Source organism: Carcharodon carcharias, chromosome 6 (assembly GCF_017639515.1).
Source record: "Carcharodon carcharias isolate sCarCar2 chromosome 6, sCarCar2.pri, whole genome shotgun sequence".
Classification (NCBI taxonomy): Eukaryota; Metazoa; Chordata; class Chondrichthyes; order Lamniformes; family Lamnidae; genus Carcharodon; species Carcharodon carcharias.
In genome coordinates, this window is record NC_054472.1 from 114004950 (window position 1) to 114025246 (window position 20297).

Below are 20297 nucleotides of genomic sequence, written 5' to 3' on the forward strand. Positions count from 1 at the left end.
AGCCTTCGGGACTCTCGATACTGGCTACAGAAAGCAGTATCTATTCTTCTAATGATACTATCCCTGATTATAACTACACTTCTATTTTCTCCCCCTACTTGAATGGCTCCCTGTACCACGGTGCTATGGTCAGTTTGTTCATCTTCCCTACAGACCCTGCTCTCATCCACACACGGAGCAAGAATCTTGAACCTGTTGGATAAGGGTAAAGGCTGAAGCTCCTGCAGTGCTTCTCCCTGGATCTTTCTGTTTGCCTCACTCATAGTCACACCCTCCTGTCCCTGACCACTGGCCGAATTTAAGGTAGTTAATCTAAGGGGTGTGAATCTCTCCTGAAACACAGCCTCCAGGTAACTCTCCCCCTCCCTAATGTGTTGCTGTGCCCGTAACTCAGAATCCAGCTCATCAACTCTGAGCCAGAGTTCCTTGAGCTCATAAAGACGAGGTTGAAATTTCTTTGCATTGTACCTGTCATGCACATCAACAGTGCTATCAGGCAGCACTTGCTTAGCAAGAACCTGCTCACTGACACTCAGTTGGGTTCAGCCAGGGCCACTGACGTGACCTCATTACAGCCTTGGTTCAAACAAGGACAAAAGAGCTGAACTCCAGAGGTGAGGTGAGGGTGACTGCCCTTGACATCAAGGCTGCATTTGACTGAGTGTGACATCAAGGAGCCCGAGCAAAATTGGACTCAAAAAAGCTCCACTGGTTGGAGTCACTCCAAGCACAAAGAAAGATGGTTGTAATTGTTGAAGATCGATCATTTCAGTTCCAGGACGTCCCTGCAGGAGTTCCTCAGGGTGGTGTCCTAGGCTCAACCACCTTCAGCTGCTTCATCAATGACCTTCCTTCCATCATAAGTTCAAAAGTGGGGATGTTCGCTGATTGCACAATGTTCAACTCTATTTGTGATTCCTCAGACACTGAAGCAGTCCATGTCCAGGTCTTACTGCATTTGGACAATATCCAAGCTTGGGCTGACAAGTGACAAGTAACATTCGCGCCACAAGTGCCAGGCAATGACCATCTCCAACAAAAGAGAACCTAATCATCATCCCTTGACATTCAATGGCATTATCATCGCTGAATCCCCTACTATCACCATCCGGCGGGTTACCATTGACCAGAAACTCAACTGGACTGGTTAAACTGGATTGGTTAAAGAAGAGGAGTGTGAAATGTTAGATACAATAAGCATAGTGAGAGAGGATGTACTGGAGGGACTGACATCCTTGAAGTTGGATAAGTCACCAGGGCCAGATGGATTGTAGCCCAGGCTATTAAAAAAAGCCAGGGAGGAAATAGCGGATGCTCTGAGATAATTTTCAATCCTCATTAGATCCGGGCGAGGTACCAGAGGATTGGAGGTCTGTGGATGTTGTGTCATTACTTTAAAAAGGGTGCGAGCGATAAACCAAATAATTATAGGCCAGTTAGTCTGACTTCTGAGGTGGGCAAATCATTAGAATCAATTCTGAGATGAGATAAACTGTCACTTAGAAAGGAATAGATTGATCAGCGATAGTCAGCATGGTTTTAGGGGAAGGGCATGTCTTTCTAATTTAATCAAATTTTTTGAGTTAGTAACGAGGAGGATTGTTGAGGGTAGTGCATTGAATGTTGTCTACTTGGATTTTAGTAAAGCATTTGACAAGTTCCCACGTGGCAGACTGGTCAGAAAAATAAAAGCCCATGAGATACAGGGGAATGTGGTGAGTTGGATTCAAAATTAGCACAGCGACAGGAAACAAAGGGTAGTGGTTGATGGATGTTTTTGCGAATGGAAAACAGCTTCCAGTGACATTCCACAGCGCTCAGTGTTGGGTCCCTTACTGTTTGTTGTATATGTTAATGAGTTGAACTTAAATGTGGGTGGCATGATTGGGAAATTTGCAGATGACACAAAAATTAGCCTTGTAGTTGACAGTGAAAAGGATAGCTGTTGTCTTCAGAATGATACCAATCATTGAGTGGACGGAAAAGTGGCAGATGGAATTCATTCCAGGGAAGTGTGAGGTAATGCATTTGGGGAGGGCAAACAAAGCTAGGGAATGTGCAGTAAATGGGAGGATATTGGGAGGGATAGAGGAAGTGAGACCCCTTGATGTGCATATCCACAGGTCCCTGAAGGTGGCAGGACAGGTGGATAAGGTGGTAAAGAAAGCATATGGAATGCTTTCCTTAATTGAACAAGGTATAGATTACAAAAGCAGGGATGTAATGATGGAACTGTATAAAACACTGAAACAAAAATAGCTGGAAAAACTCAGCAGGTCTGATAGCATCTGCGGAGAGGAATACAGTTGACGTTTCGAGTCTGTATGACTCTTCAGACCTGCTGAGTTTTTCCAGGTATTTTTTTTGTTTCAGATTTCCAGCATCCGCAATATTTTGCTTTTATCTTAGTGTCTAAAACACTGGTTCGACCACAGCTGGAATTTCGTGTAGTGTTCTGATCGGGACAATACATGAAGGACATAATTGATCTGGAGCGAGTTCAGAGGAGATTTACAAGTATGTTGTATTGTGGCTATGAGGAAAGATTGAATAGGCTGGGGTTGTTTTCCTTGGAACTGAGGAGGCTGAGGGGTGATCTGATTGAGGTGTACAAGACTGAGGGGCTAGATAGAATAGACAGGGATGCTTTATTTCCCTTAGCAGAGAGGTCAATTGCTGGGGAGCACAGATTTAAGGTGATTGGTAGGAGGATTAGAGGGGACATGAGAAAAAAACTTGATCACCCAGAGAGTGGTGGGTGTTTGGAATTTACTGCCTGTTTTGGTATTGGAGGCAGAAACCTTCAACTCATTTAAAAGGCACCTGGATCTGCTCCTAAAGTGCTGTAATCTGCAAGGCTACATACCAGATGCTGGAAGGTGGGATTCAAATGGGCAACTAGTTTTTAAAAAAAAAAATTATTTTTGGGTTGCGCAGACATGATGGGCTGAATGGCCTCTTTCTGTGCTGTATCTTTTCTGTGGTTTTTATATAACTACTGTGGCTACAAGAGCAGTTTAAAGGCTAGGAATCCAACTACAAGGCACAATTCAGGAGTGTGATGGAATATTCTCTACTTGCCTGGATGAGTGCAGCTCCAACAACACTCAAGAAGCTTAACACCACCCAGGACAAAGCAGCCCGCTTAATTGGTACCCCATCCGCAAACGTATGCTCCGTCCATCATCGATGCATTGTGACAGCAGCGTGCACCACCTACAAGATGCAATGCAGGAACTCGCAAAGGCTCCTTAGCACCTTCCAAACCCATGACTGCTACATCTAGAAGGACAAGGGCAGCCAACACATGGAAACACCACCACCTGCAAATTCCCCTCCAGGCCGCACACCCCCTGACTTGGAAATATATTGCAGCTCCTTCACTGTCACTGGGTCATAATCCTGAAACTCCCTCTCTAACAGCATTGTAGGTGTACCAACACCACATAGACTGCAGTGGTTCAAGAAGGCAGCTCACCATCACATTCTCTAGGGCAGCTAGGGATGGGCAATAAATGCTGGCCTAGCCAGCAATGCCCACATCCATGAATGAATAAAAATAATTAAGCATTTTGATTGTGGCATGAAAGTTTCTGTGACTCCTTTATAAAGAACTGTTCAAGAGCTGGATGATTCAGTAAGTTAGTAGACACTGAACTCTGACCCCCTCGGACCAAATTCAGCATAAACTGAATTGAATCATAGAAATTTACATCACAGGAGGAGGTTATCCAATCCATCATGCCTGTGCAGGCCAAAAAAGGAACTGTCCAGCTTAATCCCACTTTTCAGATCTTGGTCCATTGCATTGTAGGTTGCAGAACTTCAAGTGCATATCCAAGTACTTTTTTGTCTCTATCACCCTTTCAGACTGTGAATTTGACCCTCAGCACCTCAACTCCCCTTTAATCTTTCTATCAGTTACCTTTAAATGTATGCCCCCAGGTTATTGATCTCTCTGCTAAGGGAAATAGATCCTTCCATCCCCTTTATCGAGGCTCTTTGTAATTTTATTCATCACAATTAATTCTGCTCTCGACAACCTCTGTTCCAAGTAAAATGATGCCAGTCTGTCTAACCTCTCCTCGGATCTCATATTTTCCAGTCCTGGCAATATCTTTGTAAATTTCCTCTATATCCTTTCTAGCGCGATCACATTATTCCTGTAATGTGACAAGAACTGTACGCAGTACTCTAGTTGTGGCCTAACTGTTTTATACAGTGCTAGCATAAACTCTGCTCTGCTGTCTTATGCCTCAGTATATAAAGGAAAGCATCCTGTATGACTTGTTATAGCACAGCTCATGGTAAATGCCAAGCTGGCCAAATCCCAGAGGGAAACTTGAAACAGCTGCCAAAACGGTTTTTGCAATTTGTATAGTATGAGGAGAGGATCTGAAATCAGGAAATGATGTCCCTGACTACTTGTGCTGATTTTATAGTGAAGTAAATGTTTATTAAAAGAAAATAGAGAGAAAAAAACACAATTACACTAAAACACAAGAATGGCTTCACATAGTAAACAGTACTTAAAACAATTCCACAGGATCTTAAATTAACAATCCTCAGAGCCAACCGTCCCCTTTTCTGTTCAGCAACTATCTTTATAGATTTCAAAATCTATAGAATTCCAGTAATTTTTACCCCACAGTCTCTTTTATTTTCTCTGAGGTGTCCTCTGAGGCTGATAACAACTGGCTCTCCCAGTTTGGCCTTGTTCACACCCCTTCTGGGAGGTCTGACCAGCTACCCTGCTGCCTTTTGGGAGATCTACACAGCTACCCCCTCACATTGGTTTCAGTATTTCCTTAACTGTATTCCTCCCCATTGATCTCTATTATTTCAACCAGTCTCTTTAGAAATGCTTTCTTCCCAGACTTGATTAGACTTTTTACTTTACCTCTTAGGTATTTTAAAACAGTAAATTTACCCTATCTTTACCTTATTTACTTATGCTATATTACAACTTGCATAAATTCTCCTTTGAACTAAAACAACTGAATTCAAAACTATTTCTGTTATTGTTTTATGTAAAACTCTGAAGTTCTTCTTGGTTCATTAACATATCAAAACCACTTCTTACTGTTGGCTTTAGACTCTTGTTGTCACTCTGGCTCTTACTCCAATCACCATACTTACAACCCCCAACAGCCTGTCTGCAGCCTACAGTTTTCTTCCACACAACCAATTTTTGTGTCATCTGCAAACTCCTTAACTTAAAATTGTTTATATACAATAAAAAGCAGAGGACCCTAGCACTGACCCATGCTAAACCCCCACTGAAACAGCCTTCCAGTCACAAAAACACCTGTGGGTCATGAGTGCCAACTGTGGTTCAGTATTTTTTTATTCATTCATGGGATATGGGCTTCACTGGCTGAGCCAGCATTTATTGCCCATTCCTAGTTCCCTTTGAGAAGGTGGTGGTGAGCTGCCTTCTTGAACCACTGCAGTCCATATGGTGTAGGTGCACCCACCGTACTGATAGGAAGGGAGTTCCAGGATTTTGACCCAGCGACTGTGAAGGAACGACGATATATTCCCAAGTCAGGATGATGAATGACTTGGAGGGGAACTTCCAGGTGGTGGTGTTTCCATCTATCTGCTGCCCTTGTCTTTCTATGTGGTAGTGGTCGTAGATTTGGAAGGTGCTGTCAAAGGAGCTTTGGTGAGTTCCTGCAGTGCATCTTGTGGATGGTACACACTGCTGCTACTGTACATCGGTGGTGGAGGGAGTGAATGTTTGTGGGTGTGGCGCCAGTCAAGCGGACTGGTTTGTCCTGGACGGTGTCCAGCTTCTTCAGTGTTGTAGAAGCTGCACCCATCCAGGCAAGTGGGGAGTATTCCATTACACTCCTGGCTTGTGCCTTGTAGTTGGTGGACAGGCTTTGGAGAGTCAGGAGGGGAGTTACTCGTCGCACAATTCCTAGCCTCTGACCTGCTCTTGTAGCCACAGTATTTACATGGCTAATCTAGTTCATTGTCTGGCCAATGGTAACCCCCCAGGATGTTGATAGTGGGGGATTCAGAGATGGTAATGCCATTACACATCAAGGGGCGATGGTTGGATTCACTCGTGTTGGAGATGGGCATTGCCTGACACTTATGTGGTGCAAATATCACTTGCCACTTGTCAGACCAAGCCTGGATATTGTCCAGGTCTTGCTGCATTTGGACATGGACTGCTTCAGTATCTGAGGAGTCACGAATGGTGCTGAACATTGCGCAATCATCAGCGAACATCCCCACTTCTGACCTTATGATGGAAGGAAGGTCATTGATGAAGCAGCTGAAGATGGCTTGGCTCAGGACATTACCCTGAGGAACTCCTGCAGTGATGTCCTGGAGCTGAGCTGACTGACCTCCAACAACCACAACCATCTTCCTTTGTGCTAGGTATGACTCCAACCAGTGGAGAGTTTTCCCCTGTTTCCCATTTACTCCAGTTTTGCTAGGGCTCCTTGATGCCACACTCGGTCAAATGTTACCTTGATGTCAAGGGCATTCACTTTCACCTCACCTCAGGAGTTCAGCTCTTTTATCCATGTTTGAACCAAGGCTGTAACGAGGTCAGGAGCTGAGTGGCCCTGGCGGAACCCAAACTGGGCATCAGTGAGCAGGTTATTGCTGAGCATATGCCGCTTGATAGCACTGTTGATGACCCCTTCCATTACTTTACTGATGATTGAAAGTAGACTGATGGGGTGGTATTTGGCCGGATTGGATTTGTCCTGCTTTTTGTGTACAGGACATACTTGGGCAATTTTCCACATAGCCTGGTAGATGCCAGTGTTTTACCTCTGCTGGAACAGCTTGGCTAGGGACACGGCAAGTTCTGGAGCACAAGTCTTCAGTAGTATTGCTGCAATGTTGAGAGGGCCCATTGTCTTTGTAGTATCCAGTGCCTTCAGCCGTTTCTTGATATCACGTGGAGTGAATTGAATTAGCTGAAGACTAGCATCTCTGATGCTGGGGACCTCCAGGGCAGGCCAAGGTTGATCATGTACTTGGCACTTCTGGCTGAGGATTGTTGCAAATGCTTCAGCCTTATCTTTTGCACTCCACAGGCTCCTCCAACATTAAGGATGAGCTGTTTAATTGTCCACCGCCATTCACAACTGGATGTGGCAGGACTGCAGAGCTTCAACCTGATCCGTTGTTTGTGGAATCACTTTTCTCTGTCTATCACTTGCTGCTTATGCTGTTTGGCACGCAAGTAGTCCTGTTTTATAGCTTCACCAGGTTGACCCCTCATTTTTAGATATGCCTGGTGCTTCTCCTGGCATGCCCTCCTGCACTCTTCATTGAACCAGGGTTGATCCCCTGGCTTGATGGTAATAGTCGAGTGGGGGATATACCAGGCCATGAGATTATAGATTGTGTTTGAGTACAGTTCTGCTGCTCCTGATGGCCCGCAGCACCTCATGGATGCCCAGTCTTGAGTTGCTAGATCTTTTCAAAATCTATCCCATTTGGCATGGTGGTGGCGCCACACAACACGATGGAGGATATCCTCAATGTGAAGGCGGGACTTCTTCTCCACAATGACTGTGCAGTGGTCACTCCTACCAATACTGTCATGGACAAATGCATCTGCAGCAAGCAGATTGGTGAGAACGAGCTTTTTCCCTTTTGTTGGTTCCCTCACCACCTGCTGCAGACCCAGTCTAGTCATTAAGGACTCGGCCAGCTCGGTCAGTAATGATGCAAAGAAGCACTCTTGCTGATGGACATTGAAGCACTGTTGATGACCCCTTCCATTACTTTACTGATAGATGGTATTTGGCTGGGTTGGATTTGTCCTGCCTCTTATGTACAGAACATACCTGGGCAATGCTGTGCACATTCTGTGCCCTTGCCACCCTCCAAGTTGTGGAGTATTGATTCATCAGCTGAGGGAGGGTTGCCATGTTTGACCTGTTGCCATGAGACTTCATGATGTCCGGAGTTGATGTTGAGGACTCTCAGGGAGCTCCCTCCTGACTATATACCACTGTGCCGGCACCTCTGCTGGTGGGACAGGACATACCCAGGGATGGTGATGGTGGAGTCCGGGACATTATCTGTAAGGTATGATTCCGTGAGGATGACGGTGTCAGGCTGTTGCTTAACTAGTCTGTGAGACAGCTCTCACTAGCACCTGGATGTTAGTAAGGAGGAAAGGCTGCGATTGCTGGTGTTGATGCCGGGTGGTCTGTTTTTGTGATAATGTGTAACTTGCGTTTGACCACATTAGTGAACCAGATGGATAACAATCGACGTTGGCAATCGGCAACTGGATTCTAATGAGCTCCAATAATTCCAGATTTTTATTGAATTGAAATTCCACCATCTGCCGTGACAGGATTCAAACCCGGGTCTCTGGATTACTAGTCCAGTGACAATACCACTACGCCATCACCTTCCCTGTTTTGTACTCTTGCTTTTGAGTCTCAAAGTTCTGGGTTCAAGTCCCACTTGATTTTTATTGGGTACAAGTTTCGCCATCTGCCATGGTAGGATTTGAAACCAGGTCGACAGAGCATTACCATGGGTCTGTTGAATACTAGTTCACTGACAATACCATTATGTCACAGTACCTCCTTAAACCCCTCTTTACTGTCCCTTCCACCTTTCCCTTCAATAAGTTTAAGGAGCTCATGGATTTTTCTTGCCACTAAGTAGCCATCTATTCAGCTGCCAATCCTGCTTTCTGCCCCACCTACCCCATGCTCATAAAGCCAAACCTTCTTTCAGGATCACTCCATGCTTTGGCAGTGAACTTGAGCCCCTTTTCTAGTTCGTCTCCCATCCATCCTTGTGTCTACTGAGTTCATCTCTGGGACTCAATATTCTCACTAAACTGTCGATCTTAATTTCTGATCTGACATTGTAAATGTTTCTCCCTTTTCAGTTACTACCCCTGTCCCTTTTAACCCACCATCAGCACTTCTCACAAAATCCACCTTCAACCCTTCAGTCCTTGTTCTCCATTTCCTACCTCCTTTTCCTCTTTGAAACCACTGGGAAGTGTTGTTGCCTACCAAATCCATGCTCAAGTTCCAACAACTTTTTTTCTGAATCTCTCCTCTGTCACCACTGAACAACCAGCCCTAACTAACTCTCAAGACATTCTTTGGCTGTGATGCATTACCCCTCCTTTTCTGCAGCCTCCAATAATGCCTCTATTCTGTTGTCCAGCTGAATGGTCTTTCCTCCTCCAACTTTAAAACCCTTCCCACCTGTGCAAATTTTTCACTGTCAGCTGTAGGTCATGTGGTAGCATTCTTGCCTTTGAGTCAGAAAGTTGTGGGTTCAAATCCCACTCCAGGAATCTAGGCTGATGCTCAGTGCAATACTGAAGGAATGTTGCACTGCTGTCAATGCCATCTTTTGGATGAGCTGTTAAACCAAGACCCCACCTGCCTTCGAGTGGATCCCATGACACTATTTTGAATAAGAGCTGGAGAGATATCCTTGGTGTTCTGGCCAATATTTATCCCTTAATCAACATATTCTGGTCATTATCACATTGCTGTTTGTGGGAGTTCCCTGTGTGCAAATTGACTGTCACCTTTCCTATATTACAACAATGACTAGATTTCAGAAAGCACTTCATTGGCTGTAAAGTGCTTTGGGTCATCCTGTGGTTGTGAAAGATGCTGAATGTTTTTTTTTCTCATTATTCTGGTCTCTTGTGCATTCCCCCAAGTTGACCTCATCATTGGTGGCCGAGTGCTTAGGTCAGGGTTCACATTCTGATTATGCCTCTCTGGGGCACTTCAGGACTCTTTTTTACAGTACAGGCGTAATATAAATAATTTCCTGGATGTCGGTGCGTTCATTAGGTTCTGGTACTTCATTGTTATTTTAGAAAATGTAAAAATAAATTATTTATAATAAAGCATAAAGTTCTAATGTTAGATCAGTGCTTTGGAAATACTACCATTCCACAATGTATAGAATCTCACAAAAGATACTTAATTGGGCATTCAAAGCTTTTAATTATCAGAAGGAAAAGGCCCTCAATGAAATGATGCACCATAATTAGACACCCAATTTGTGCACATCACAGTTCAGGCTACTGCAGCAAATTTTCAGCTTCGTCTATACAGAGAACAAAAATGTGCTGGAAATTTTTAGCTGGTCAGGCAGCATTTATGAAGAGAACAGATGATTGATTACCCTTCATTTATCTGTCCTATAGGGACCGAGCTACTTTCTGTGTTTCATGTACAAGGATACCCAGATCCCTCTGAATGTCAACATTTCCCAGCTTCTTAGCATTTAAAAAAAAAAGTCTGCTGAGGCCCACTTTATGGCATCTTTTTGCATGCTACCTCTTTTCGCATTATGTCTCAATGACTACGCCTGGATTCATTACATTCTGTCCCTTTATGTGTCACAGAATTGTTGTAGTGCAAAAGACGAAATTGGCCCATCGTATCTGTACTAACTCTGAATAAGCAATTCAATTCTCCCACCTTCTCCCGTTAATCCTGCATATTCATTCTTTTTCCAATAACCATCTAATTCCATTTTTGAATGCTTCAACTTGTATAAGACACTAGTTCAGCCTCAGTTGGAGTGTTGCATCCAGTTCTGGGTACTGCACTTTAGGAAGGATGTGAAGGCATTAGAGAATGCGCAGAAAAGATTCACGAGAATGGTTCCAGGGATGAGGAAGTTTGGTTATGAAAATAAATTGGAGAAATTGGGACTGTTTTCCTTTGAGAAAAGAAGGCCAAGAGAGATTTGATTAAAGGTATTCAAAATTGTGAGGGGTCTGGACAGAGTAGATATGGAGAAACTGTTCCCACTCATGAAAGGGTTGCCATCATTGAATGTATTAAGGCTGAGGTAGACAGATTTGTGTCATCTCAGGGAATCCAGGCATATGGAGAGCAGCAGGAAAGTGGAGTTGAAGCCCAAAATCAGCCATGATCATGTTGAATGGCGGAACAGGCTCGATGGGCCATGTGGCCTTTTCCTGCTCCTGTTTCTCATGTTCTTATATTTGGTCATCCTTTGCTAGTTTTTAAAACTCTTCCAACTCTCAGCTCACTATTCTTCACAGCATTATGAGACTTTTCTCTTAATCTAATACTATTCTTAATCTCTAGTCAGCAATGGATGGATCCTTTTTCCCATGGAGAATTTTTTTCTCAATGGAACGTATATTTAGTGAGGAAAGAGTCAATACAGGTGTCATGGGCCAAATGGCCGTGTTCTGTGTTATATCATTTTGTGATTCCATGGACATATCTTGGCACAGTTCTCCAAACTAAGGGAAAATTGAACCCTGAATACAGGTAATATAATCATCACATTCCAACCAACCAGAATAACCTGCCTTTAGTCAGACTCGCCTGCTTACTATTCACATTCATGGTATAATTCTAGGAAAGTTTAAGGGATAAGTTTGTTCCCAGATACATTAACCAGTTGCATTTCTTCATTCAAAGTTATTTCTTTCCCTGTTGAGTCTGCACATGCATTTTATAACCAACCAGGTGAGCTGCTTGCTCTCAGTTCATTCCCATGCTTACAAACAAGCTACTGAAGTTAGAATAAGTTAGTTGATCTTCCCCTCTCTGGGATGGGGAAGGGGTGAAGAAAATACTGCTTTACTTGTGCTTACTTTTAGCTGACATTGGGAACTTAGTGCAGGAAATCATACCGGCAAAGCTATATTTTATCACTTCATGCTCCAGTTCAATCAACAACTGTAATGATTCTTTGGTTTAGATTGCTGCAGTAGCTTAAAGGCATCAAGTATACAAAAATTCAAGTATTCACCATGTTAAACTGATGCAATATATTACAGCTCTTTTGGCAAGTATAAAATTTAAGCTTGATTTATGATAAAGTGTGTCCTCTATTCAATGCAAATTGCATCCATTATCGTTTTTTTTGAATGCTGACAATTGAATTAAGATGGTTTACAACTCTAAACCATACAGATTTAACCTGGTTCTAAGATGTTAAAGCTTCTGAAAGCTCCTTTCTGCAAATTTATTAGTGTTTATTCAGTATAGAATTGTTTCCACTGGCAGGTAAAAGAAGAATGCAGACTTCTGAATGCTCCACCAGTCCCACCACGGAATGCCAAGCCATCATCACAGAGCCCATCAATTCCTCCTCGGCAAATACGCCAACAGACACGTTCTCCCAGCCCTACGCTATCTTACTATTCTTCTGGATTGCATAACATGTAAGACATTAATACCAAGTATTATGTTAGGTGGCAGCTTGATGGTCTGACTTCAGCTTTAAGCATTGGATTTGGAAAAACTGAAAAATGTACTGGTACTTGTGAACTTATTGTGATTGTGGATCGTATAATGAAATATGGCAATCTCCCTGTTAGTGATTGTCCTGTTTGAAAGCTTTAAACTTTACAAGATAAGTAAAAGAAATCTGGAATCTTATATATTATGATCATGCAAATTTAACCATTTCCTGGCATCATTTTATTAGAAGTAGGTAATGTCCAGCATAACATACTACTGTGCAAGTTGCAGGTTTGTTTTTATGAAGACAGTGCAAATCCTCATTTTGATTCAAATATTGTCCATAATCGTGATTATATACTGTGGCCCCCTTGTTAGCCCTTTCGAAAATCCAGTGAAACATCTTGCCATCAAACTGAATTTTGAAATTGTAATTGGAGAGTTAATTATTGTCTACTCAAATTTGCATTTTATTCTTGATGCCTTGTTCCTTTTCATTTTAGCAGGACTTAATATAGAATTGCTTCCTTTAAAAGAATTTAATACAATTTTCTCTTTTTTGGTGGGGGGGGCGGAGAAATTACCACACACTATCAGTGGTTGAGTGAGTGACCTGTTCCCTCAGCTTCTCTAGTGAACACCTTCCAGTGTCACAGTGAGGTTGAGAATTTAATGTTTGGAAAATTGTTAACACAATCCTACATCCATTAAGGGTCCAGCACTGCCAAAATGCCAGCCAACCAATTGCTAATATTACGAAGCTGAAAGCCCATTTGGAAGAAATTAAGTTACAAATTGTAATTAGTATTTCCTTTTTTCAGTATATATTTGAGTATGCTAATGAAAGGACATCCCTTTATAAATATCAATTGCAATTCTAGTACAAATAAAAGCTTTTTTTGCAAATATCTACTAATGTGACTGTTACATTTTTCGAGGATTTTTTTTTAGATACTTTGGGGGTTTCCAATTCACCAACCTCTTCTAAGTGAGTCTCTACTCTGTGCCCCAGAGAGTGCTTTCCCTTGTCTAGGAATGTAGGTAACTTTGTAGCATGCCCAAGCGAAAAAGAGCCTGCTTCACTTTGTTTCAGCTGACTGGTTTATCACATACCCTTGCATTATCTATCTTGTCCTTTGAAGGCAACAGAATAATGCTGTTCTAGTCTGTGACTTAACAATGACTTAATAAATTTTTTTGGCAGCTAAAGCCTAAGTGAGCAGCGATATCAAATTCTAGATTTTGCAATAGCTTTTATGCTCAACTAGAATAAGAAGGAAATAGCACAGTTGCCACAAATGCACTAGCCTATAAGAATATTCTAGTTTTTATTCTCGCTGAATGTGAAATCTACCTAGCCAGACTATCTTTGAAGACTCCAATTTGAACCAGACAGGCCAAGAAGTACTTTCCAAAAAATGACTAGGGAAATAATTTATCTACGTTTCCCTTAAAAGATGCTTTGGTCCCTGCCTCATGTCACAAGACTTTCCAGGCTCTAATTTTGCGATTCTCCCAATCTTTCTCACACTTGATCAGTTTAAAATGATGATCCCTTGTCCTAACTGCAAACCAGAGGAAATGGGTTAGTCACTCTTTCATAATTTCTCCTTTTAAATTTCTCTGAGCCAGTGGAAATAATCCCAGTAACCTTTATCATACTGTGTAACTTTCCATCTCCAGTATTCATGTGGGCACTATGCACCCTAGCCTCAATTTCTTTCTATAATTGGACACCCAAGACCACGAACAGCATTCTAACTGTGCCAATATCATTGCTTTACACAGATTTATTACTATCTCTTTACTCTTATACATTATGCCCCTACTTTAAAAAAAATGCAAGTGCTATTGAACATTTTTATCGTTTTATCTTCCTTTATATGGTTTCAAGGAATTATGCATTTGAAACTCTAACTAATTATTTCAGTACGTTTTTGATTTTCCTTTGAGTTCATGCTTCCAATCATTGTTTTTCTGCACCAAATGCATTATTATATATTTCTCTGCATTAAATTGCTCTGCTACCGGTTTACTTATTCAGCTAATCTGTCTATCCTTCAGTCTACTACAGAGTCGTCTTTTTTGCCAATACCTTAATTTTGTATTATCAGGTGACTTTGACATTTTACACACCAAGCCCGAATCCAAGAATCTCTATTTTTCTGTCTCCTTCTCTCAGCACCTTGTCCCCTATTCCCTGTCCTGTCTCCCTCATCTGACCTGACACATTCACTTGTTCTGGCCCTCCCTCCGTATATATAAAAATGTGGGCCCTTGAGTACATCATTTTCATCCACCTCCAATCTATGCAACATAACTCATCCTTTGTTTTCTGTCTATGAAGCAATCCTTTCTATCCATGCAAAAATAAAAAAGCAGGATGCTGGAAATCTGAAATAAAACATAAAGTCGTGGAAACACAGCATGTCACTGTAAACAACAATTTTGGTCGATGACCTTTCATCAGAAGAGTTAGATATGCTAACACTACAAATTAATGTGGATAGACTGGAGAAGCTGGAGTTATTCAGTGGAACAGAGTAGGCAAAAAGTAGATTTGATAGAGGTGTTTAAAATCATGATGAGTTTAGAGTAAATGGCTGATTAAATGGGATTGGCAAAACAACCAGAAGCAGCATGAGGAAACAGGTTTTTTAATGCAATGAGTGGTTAGGATTTGGAATGCATTCTCTGACAGGGTAGTGGGTTTCAATACTAGTCTTGAAAAGGGAGTTTGGTAAAGCTTGAAGGTGAAAAACATTCAAGAAATATGTGGAAAGAATGGGGGGAGGGGGAAGTGAGTTTAACCAGATTACATTTTAATAGAGCCAGTGCAGATTTGATGGGCCTAGTTCTCCTCCTGTGCCTTACTTTTATGTGATTATATAAGGCATATAAATAGTAAAAGGGTGGTAAAAGGAAGATTAGACCTGATTAGGGATTCAAAAGGGGAGGCATGGCTGAGGTATCAAATACTTTGCATCTGCCTTTACCAAGGAAGAAGATACTACCCAAGCCATAATAAAATAGGAGGTAATTCAGACACTAGAAGGGCTTAAAATTGGAGGTGGTATTGACTGGGCTATCTGCACTTAATGTGGACAAGACACCAGGACTGGATGAGATGCATCCAAGGATACTAAGTAAAGTGAGAGTGAAAATTGCAGAGGCATTGGCCATAATTTTTCTGTCTTCTTTAGACTCAGATGGTGCCGGAGGACTGGAGAATTGCACACATCACGCCCTTGTTCAAAAAAGGATGTAAGGATAAGTCCAGCTACTACAGACCAGTCAGTTTAACTTTGATTCTGGGGAAGCTTCTAGAAACTATAATTTGGGACAGAATTAAGAGTCACATGGACAAAAGCGGGTTAATTAAGAAGAGCCAGCATGGATTTCTTAAGGGAAAATAATGTTTAACTAACTTACTGGAGTTCTTTGAAGAGATAACAGAGGGTAGATGAGAGCAGTGCTGCTGATGTGATATACTTGGACTTCCAAAAGACATCTGATACTGTGCCGTCCAATAGAATTGTGAGAAAAATTATAGCTCATGGAATAAAAGGGACAGTAGCAACATGGATACAAAATTGGCTGAATGACAGGAAGCAGAGAGTAATGGTTAATTGATGTTTTTCGGGCTGGATGAAGGTTTGTAGTGGAGTTCCACATGGGGTCTGTATTGGGACCCTTGCTTTGTCTGATATATGTTAATGATCTAGACCTTTGTGTACAGGGGACAATTTCAAAAATTGCAGACGATACAAAAATTGGAAGCATTATAAACTGAGGAGGAAAATGTAGAACTTCAAAAGGACATAGACAAGTTGGTGGAATGGGCGGATAAGTGGCAGATGAAGTTCGATGTGGAGAAGTGTGAGGTGACACGTTTTGGTGGGAAGAACATAGAGAGATAGCATAAAATAAAGGGGGGTACTATGCAGGAGCAGAGGGACCTGGGTATATATGTGCATAAGTCCTTAAAGCCGGCAGGACAGGTTGAGAGAGCATTAATAAAGCATACAGTATTCTAGGCTTTGTTAATAGGAACATGGAGTAAAGAGCAAGGAGCTTATGTTGAACTTGTATAAAACATCAGTTAGACCTCAGCTGGAGTTTTGTGTATCATTCTGGGTGATGCGTTTTAGGAAAGATCTGAAAGCATTGGAGAGAGTGTAGAAGGGGTTTATGAGAATGGTTTCACAGATAAGGAACTTTAGTTATTAAGTAAGGTTGGAGAGTTGGGACTGTTTTCCTTGGAGCAAAGAAAGCTGAAAGGAGATTTGATAGAGGTATTTAAAATCATGAAACTTGTGAAAGGTTCAAGAACAAGAGGACACAGATTTAAAGTAATTGGCAAAAGAAGCAAAATTGATATGACAACTCTTTCAAGCAGTAACTGGTTAGGGTCTGGAATGCACTGTCTGAGTGTGTGATGAAGGCAGGTTCAATTGAGGCATTCAAGAGGGAATTAGATGATTATTTGAAAATAAACAATGTGCAGGGTTATGGGGGAAGATAGGAAAATGGCATTAGATGAAGTGCTCATTCGGAGAGCTGGTGCAGATGATGAGCCAAATGGCCGCCTCCTGCATTGTTATGATTCTGTGATTATATTCCAGTGGCTGAGTTACATAGAAACATAGAAAATAAAAGCAGGAGTAGGTCGTTCGTCTCTTTGAGTCTGCTGCGCCATTCAATATGATCATGGCTGATCCTCTATCTCAACACCATACTCCCACTCTCTCCCCTTACCCTTTGATGCCTTTAGAGTCTAGAAATCTATCTATTTCCTTCTTAAATATATTCAGTGACTTGGCTTCCGCAGCCTTCAGTGGTAGAGAATTCCACAGGTTCAGCACCCTCTGAGTGAAGAAGTTCCTCCTCTCTCAGTTCTAAATGGATTACCCTATATCCTGAGATTGTGACCCCTTGTTTTAGAACCCTAGCCAGAGGAAACATCATCTCTGCATCCAGTCTGTCCAGCCCTGTCAGAGTTTTATACGTTTCAATTAGATTCCCCCTCATTCTTCTAAACTCCAGTGAATACAGGCCTACCCGGCTCAATCTCTCCTCCTACAGCAATCCTGCCATCCCAGGAATCAGTCTGGTGAACCTTTGCTGAGTTCCCTCTATGGCAAGTATATCGTTTCTTAAGTAAGGAGACCAAAACTGAACACAGTGCTCCAGGTGTGGTCTCACCAAGTACAGCGCAATAAGACATCCTTGCTCCTGTACTCGAGTCCTCTTGCAATGAAGGCCAACATACCATTTGCTGTCTTAACTGCTTGCTGCGCCTGCATATTCGCTTTCAGTGATTGGTGTACAAGGACACCCAGGTTCCTTTTGTACATCAACATTTCCCAATCTATCACCATTTAAATAATACTCTGCCATTCTGATTTTCCTACCAAAATGGATAACTTCACGTTTATTCACGTTATACTGCCATGTATTTGCCCACTCAACTTGTCTAAATCACCTTGAAGTTTCTTAACATCCTCCTAACCACTCACATTCCCACCTAGTTTTGTGTCGTCAGAAAACTTGGAAATATTACACTTTGTTCCCTCATTCAAATCATTGATATATATCGTGAATAGCTGGGACCCAAGCACTGATCCTGTGGTACCCCACTAGTCACCGCCTGCCACTCTGAAAAAGACCCATTTGTTCCTACTCTGTTTCCTGTCTGCTAACCAATTCTCAATCCATGTCAATATATTACCAGTTAGTAAAGCCAGTGTGTAAGTGAACCAGTCTGACTATACCAGACAATTTAACTTGCCTCATCAGTAAAGCTGAATTTTTAGACATTGTTTTCCCTGCATTTGTTTCATTGAACAAAATATGTCTTAGTCACCAGTATGTTTGAATTTAGGGACGTCTACTGGTTTTTTTTGTTTTTAAAATGAAATTTTACTATTACTCCTGGAGTGCTTCATTCTTATTTGCCTGCCCATTAAACTGGTAAAATTGCCTAACATTGCATTTGAACCCGAATGTTAATATTTTTCAATTTGTACATTGCTTGAATTTGCTAATTTGAAATTGGTTGTCACCTGCTTAACTTCAGTTTAGGGGAAGGGGTCTACTACAGGAGGATGATATTGGATTTTCAAGTGCCTAAAATGATTTACTTTGTTTACAGTGGTGCCACAGAGAATGATGCACCTCCATCCAGTGAGAAGCATTCCTCAGCTTCCTGTTACCCGTGTAACTGGATCAACTCTAATGCTTTGGACAGTGGAACAAAATCCCCCCTCAGAAGCCCCATATTGGACTGCCCTTCAAATCGGTCATCGTGGCCAAACCAACATTTTGGGGATGTTGACCAAGATAGTTATAATTTTGGATCTGAACACAGAAGTTATTACAGTTATCCTCGTCACAAGATACCAAGTACACCAAAGAGCATAGTGTCCGTACACTTTCAATATGGTAGCATTGAGTGTGCTGGGGGCTGTGAAGCGTTTCCAGTTAATAACTTCGCTAAACAGCAGCAATCCAAGGATGGAGGATTCCACTTTGTTCCTTCTGGATGTCCAAGATCTACCAGTTATTCCTCAGACGGCTATAGAGAAAAATATTTAGCAGGTAACACACGGCAAAGTCAGTCATGCCCCATCTTACCACCACGTGCACTAAAATTCAATGATGAGGAACTAGTTGACCTAGAAGCACTGTTTCTGTCTTCAGCTATAGATGGGGCTGAGGATGAACCTCAGATTTGTTCAACAGATCTACCTGAAGACAATTTTGGTAACAAAGATGCACCGGATACATTTTCTATTCCTTCTCCTCCTCCTCCGTTGCATCTGCAGTTATTACCACGTTCAAGTGGTGATGGGTCACCCTGGCAGCCACCATCTGACCTTTGTGGACTTTCAATAGAAGAGGTGTCAAAGTGCCTGCAATTTATTGGTCTCCCTGAAGAGATTATGTCACTATTTGCGACTGAAAAAATAGATGGAAATTTACTTGTACAACTGACAGAAGAGATCCTGTCTGAAGACTTTAAGCTTAGCAAACTTCAAATTAAGAAGCTCTTGCAGTTCATTGGTGGCTGGCGACCTAAGATGTAGTGCTAAGATTCAAATGGCGTCGAAGCAGAGTATCTGACCTCAACATCTATTGTTTTGCACTAAATAGTCATAATTTTTTTGGACTGTATCAAATCAGTGCTATGGCTATGAATGGTTTGCTTGTAAAGATACAAAATAATGTTTTTGTATGTTGATAAAACTGACATCCTGTGGAGAAAAATTATTGCTGGGAGAGTGTACCTTGTGCTCTACTCAGCTATCATCAACTGCTTGAATTATCAAAAGAATGATAGTAATTTGGTTGTTCCTCAAGTTTCTTAAATTGCAAGTGATTTGCAAGACACGATGATCCTCTGTACAAAGTGCTGGATTCCTGATCAAAAAGTCTGCTAGGTTTGTTTCAGATTGTTGACATACAGAATTGTGGTTTAACTACTGTTTTGGGTCTAGCCTACTGCTTAGCCACTGTAGTCATTTTCTTGATAATTAATGTATAAATTGATGGTGACACTTGTTTTTATTATAGAACTTTGGTGTTTTTGCTGGGCCGCATGCAGGTGCAGATTTATAATACCTAAGTTTTTTGAAGTTGATCTTGGAATGAGTACACTGAACAAGTTGAATTTACATCAGATGCAACCATTTAATATAATAAACCCATTTGAGACTAATTTAAAAGGCCTGAAGGGAGTCTTAAAGTTTACTGTTTTTGTCTGAAATTCTCTCTCTTTTTAAGCTTTTTTCTATTTCAATTCTGACTAATTTGAGTGTAGAAATCTCCTGATATTAAGTTGATGAACAGACTTGTTGAAAATGTTTTCCCAACAAAAGGATGTAAAGAGCTTTTTGCGCTACCATTCATCCCTCAATGTGGCAATATTTATTAACTAAATCCATGTTCAGTTTTACGCTCTAAAATTGATAATCCATAGTAGTCTGGAAATATTTTGTTGAGTTATCTCTGGAAATAATGTTATTCAAGTGGACTGTGAGTTGCATTCTTTGGGAATTACATAAAGTCAGTGTATCCTTACTA

General features: G+C 41.6%; 1 protein-coding gene across 4 annotated transcripts in view; it reads left to right on the forward strand.

Moving 5' to 3' along the window:
• garem (GRB2 associated, regulator of MAPK1) overlaps positions 1–19939 on the forward strand; it is a 134510-nt gene extending 114571 nt beyond the window's left edge. For all 4 annotated transcript variants that reach the window (XM_041190375.1, XM_041190378.1, XM_041190376.1 and 1 more), the window contains 2 exons: positions 12036–12193; positions 18367–19939. In XM_041190375.1, coding sequence (XP_041046309.1) covers positions 12036–12193; positions 18367–19300 — 1092 coding nt within the window. In that variant the 3' untranslated portion in view covers positions 19301–19939. The remainder of the gene's footprint in view (positions 1–12035; positions 12194–18366) is intronic.
• The last annotated feature ends 358 nt before the right edge of the window (positions 19940–20297 follow it).